The 4,659-nt window shown below is 42.8% G+C and overlaps 1 protein-coding gene across 2 annotated transcripts; it reads left to right on the top strand.

Moving 5' to 3' along the window:
- Window positions 1–2,029: 2,029 nt before the first annotated feature.
- pou3f3b (POU class 3 homeobox 3b) lies at window positions 2,030–3,696 on the top strand (the record flags this gene model as incomplete). Of its 2 annotated transcripts, none has more annotated exons than XM_081380002.1 (2): window positions 2,030–3,258; window positions 3,583–3,696. In XM_081380002.1, the coding sequence occupies 2 exons, from the start codon at window positions 2,047–2,049 to the stop codon at window positions 3,694–3,696; spliced, it is 1,326 nt and encodes a 441-aa protein (XP_081236128.1). The 2 variants fall into 2 exon arrangements, with proteins under 2 accessions (XP_081236128.1, XP_081236127.1); XM_081380001.1 differs by having other exon boundaries at window positions 2,047–3,267.
- Between the last annotated feature and the right edge of the window lie 963 nt (window positions 3,697–4,659).

The following is a 4,659-nucleotide window of genomic DNA, read 5'->3' as shown; positions in this document are numbered from 1 at the left end:
GTTTGGATGGATTTTCATTTATGAGAACCTGTTATATTTGAGTGAAAAGAATCCTTATGCCTCATTTTGTTGTCTATTACATGTATATGTAGTGTAATTGATGACTAGTCTATTCTTGGGCTATGGTTAGACGTCTATTAGATTTTCACTGACAGCCCAAAATCAGCCTTGTTTTAGCCTAGACCCATATTGCCTGTCTATTAGACGTATATATGTAGTCGTTTAATAGCTGTCTAATTGATGACTAGTCTATTCTTGGGTTATGGTTAGACGTCTATTAGACGTATAAATATAGTCATTCAATAGCTGTCTGATTGTCTATTCTTGGGCTATGGTTAGACGTCTATTAGACGTATACATGTAGTCATTCAATAGCTGTCTATTCTTGGGCTATGTTTAGACGTCTATTAGATTTTCACTGACAGCCCAAAATTAGCCTCGTTTTAGCCTAGACGTCTGGGCTGTGTTTAGACGGCTATTAGACGTCTATTAGACGCAAAATTGCTTGCTGGGTCCCCATGCCTTTCTTGTGTTTAGCTGCATTGCACTCTCTGTTTCCGCATGGAAGCATCGCATAGTCATCTCGTTAACTCTTGAGAGGCCGAGGTCTCAGAAAAATGTAGTCAATGTGATGCAATTGGGTTATTACGTCGATATATTTATTTCATCTTGCTTGGTTGAGTTCAAATATTGTAACAGACAAGCTAGAAGAGAAATTAGATTTTAGGACTCATTTTGTCCATAAGAGTGAGATCTTTGCCAACAGAGATTCCACGCAGCCAGTGTGTTTTCAGAGCATTTCAAAATACCTATTTCGAAATTTCAAAAAAAAGATCAATTGTATTTGTTAGATTTGTTCATCACATTTAACTAAATTCAACCTACGGCTAATAGAACGGTTTTTGTGTTTGTTTTTTTGTATTTGTATTTATTAGCCTAGGCTACCCTGAGAAATAGCCCAGTCACGCTGTCTTGTCAATAATTCGCCTAAATAATTCACCAAATCTATGGGAAACTTAAATTAGGATTTATTAATATATTCCCGCATTCTTTAGAGTTTTCGGTTATTTATCTTGATTTATTTATTTAAATTCAAAGTCAACCAATTGGAATAGCCGGAAGGGGGGTCTAAGTGCCTGAAGCGAGTTCTCTAGACCTGTCAATCTTGCCAGCACTATCCAATCAACGAGAGCCGTACACCCGACTTCCTTGCATTTGGGGAAAAGACGTGGACGATGTACGCAGCACAGGGTAAACACTCGTGTGTCCTCGAGCTCTGAGGGAGGGACGGAGCTAACTGTCAGAGAGAGAGTGAGAGAGAGAGAGAGAGAGAGAGAGAGAGAGAGAGAGAGAGAGAGAGAGAGAGGGGGGAGAGAGAACAAGCGAATGAGAAAGAAGGCATGCAACACTGCTTTGCACTGTAATACTGGATTGTACTTCAACTGGAGCGGTTTGGCAGGTTTAAACACATCAAAACAGAACAAAGAGACAGACTTTACAGCACCATAAAAGAATCTGCAAAAGAAAAGAAATAAAGGAACGGAGCAAGTGAAATCGCTGCGGCTAAATAACAAAAGAATTGAGGAAGAACCACGTTTAATATTTTCCACTCGGAAACGGAACATACGATTGGACTTATTATTTTTAAGGGCACATTACAACTTCTTCAAGCGCCAGAACTTTTTTTTTTTTTTTTTTTTTTTGCGGGACAAAGTTTTTGAAACAAATTTTCATTTTTTTTCTTTGTTTTTAAACAGAAAATACTAAAGATTGAAGGGACTGTTTGACTTCCGAGGGGGTTTTCAACGCTGACATAAAACTGGAATGTATCGTTTTAATCATTCATATGTTCGAAATATATGAATGCGCAAAATATCCAAGAGACGGATTTCGTCTTTCTCTTTGCTTTTTGTTGATGGTGTTTGCCAAAACACAAGCCAGACTTTTAAAGTTTGAATAATTCATGAGATATAATTTGCCTGCATTAAAAAAGTTTCTGCAAAAAGGGAGGGGGTGATCGGCAAACATATTCATAAGGTTAGCGGAATGGCCACAGCGGCATCCAACCCTTATCTAGCCAGTAGTAGTTTATTATCGTCCGGCTCGATCGTGCACTCGGACTCCGGGGGTGGGATGCAGCAGGGCAGTGCTGCGGTAACCTCAGTGTCCGGTGGGTACAGAGGAGACCCAACGGTGAAAATGGTACAAAGTGATTTTATGCAGGGCGCAATGGCAGCGAGCAACGGGGGACATATGCTAAGCCACGCTCACCAGTGGGTGACGTCCTTGCCTCACGCGGCAGCGGCGGCTGCGGCTGCCGCAGTTGCCGCAGCTGAAGCCGGATCGCCATGGTCGTCTAGTCCCGTTGGAATGACAGGCAGCCCGCAACAGCAGCAGGACGTGAAAAATAACTCGGGGAGAGACGATTTGCACTCTGGGACTGCGCTGCATCACAGGCCCCCACATTTAGGTCCCCACCAGACTCACGCGGGTGCCTGGGGTAGCACAACCGCTGCCCACATCCCGTCTCTAACCGGCAGCCAGCAGCAGCAGCAGTCCCTCATATACTCGCAGCCTGGTGGTTTCACGGTAAACGGCATGCTCAGTCCGCCGGGCAGCCAAAGCCTAGTACACCCGGGTCTGGTGCGTGGCGACACCCCGGAGCTCGATCACAACAGCCACCACCACCACCATCACCACCAGCATCAACATCACCAGCAAGCACACCACGGAGTGAACAGCCACGACCCGCACTCCGACGAGGACACGCCGACGTCGGACGACTTAGAGCACTTTGCCAAGCAGTTCAAACAACGCCGGATCAAACTGGGCTTCACGCAAGCGGACGTGGGCTTGGCGTTGGGCACTCTGTACGGGAACGTCTTCTCGCAGACCACAATCTGTCGCTTCGAAGCTCTCCAGCTCAGCTTTAAGAACATGTGCAAGCTGAAGCCGTTGCTTAACAAATGGCTGGAGGAAGCAGACTCTTCCACGGGCAGTCCCACCAGCATCGACAAGATAGCGGCTCAGGGCAGGAAGCGCAAGAAGCGCACCTCCATCGAAGTGAGCGTCAAAGGTGCGTTGGAAAGCCACTTCTTGAAATGCCCCAAGCCTTCGGCCCAAGAGATAACCAGTCTAGCGGACAACCTTCAGCTGGAGAAAGAGGTGGTGAGAGTTTGGTTTTGCAATCGGAGACAGAAGGAGAAAAGGATGACGCCCCCAGGAGTGCCGCAGACGCCGGAGGATGTATATTCTCAGGTCGGCAATGTGAGTGCAGATACACCGCCCCCCTCCATGGACTGCAAACGAATGTTCAGTGAGACATAGAACAGCATACAAGACTAAAAAATATTTTATATAAATGACTAATCTGATAAAACACAGACTATCATGAAGATAGCAAAGCATTTTGATACTGTGATTGTGAGGGAATATTGAGACTGCAGATGTGTTATATATTTTTTTCACAAGAAAAAAAAAAAAATCACCCCTCTTCCTTCCCAAACCCTAAACCGCCCGCTAATCTTCTTCCAGGCCCTTAAATGTCTTTACCTAAAAGGTTGTGTCTGCTCTTTCTTTCAGGGACATTTTTTAGTAGATTACTTAAAAGATGCAAGTTTAACTGGGCCGAGCGAACCGGGCGACCAGAGGGTGACAACTACAAGTTCTTTCCACCAGGTAATTTTGGCGCATTAACTTCAACTGAAAAATATGAGAGATTAGAAATGAACATCAAAAATCTTTGCCCCCCCTACCCTGTTACACCAATGTCTTGTTTGAGAGGCAAAAGACGCAGGCAATTGTGTATGTTGTTATGGGACATTAAACCTCAAACAAAGGGATGAAATTCAACTGAAACAATGCGATGAACAGTGGCATCCACGAAGCTTCCATCCAACTTGGCAGAGAAGACTGCATGGTTTTGTTATTATCCAAAAATATGGAATGGAATTTTTTTCTGGCCTTCCAATCCTTACAAAAACAACAAAAGACTGCCCTCAGTTTCTGATCTGCAAGATCACGTCTTTTTTGCATTTTTTTGATTTTTTTTTTTTAATGTAAAGAACTGAATCTTACGTGGATTTTTGAGGACAAAATGAAATCAAAGATGACTTTTGAAAAGACTGATTATTCCGCAGCTGCACCTCTTTGAAAATCTTCTTTGCGAACATCCGTTGCCAAGTGGGCCAGAGCTGGTGCTGTGGATGTTTTCATGTGCTGCCATTTCCAAGCAGTATTCTTTGGTAGGTTTTAATAAACAAGACTATGTAAATCCGGCAATATAGATTCATTAGATCAGATGCTGATCGGAATTATTTACTTAATATTTTTCATTAAAATGCTTTGTTTTAATATTTTATTCGGGATACATACGAACTATTCCAAACAGTTATTTATTTCCCCCAGACTTGTGTAAAATGTTTTTTCCCCCTGTTTTCGTTGTTGACCTTATTTGTTTTGTTTAATTTTGTATTCTCATTTTTAAAAGAGCACAAATCTACACGAGCTGACTTTGACAGTAGGAAATAAGGGTATATTTTGATGTGATGATTTGATTGTAATTTAATTTCAGTAGTGATTCCGTAAGAGATGATCGAGAACAATAAATTTGTTAGAATGAAACAAGATTGTGTGTTGTGCCTAAAATCGTAGCTGTTT

The sequence above is a fragment of the Scardinius erythrophthalmus genome, assembly GCF_964197995.2.
Source record: "Scardinius erythrophthalmus genome assembly, chromosome: 12".
NCBI lineage: Eukaryota > Metazoa > Chordata > Actinopteri > Cypriniformes > Leuciscidae > Scardinius > Scardinius erythrophthalmus.
This window is presented reverse-complemented; position numbering and strand designations above follow the sequence as displayed.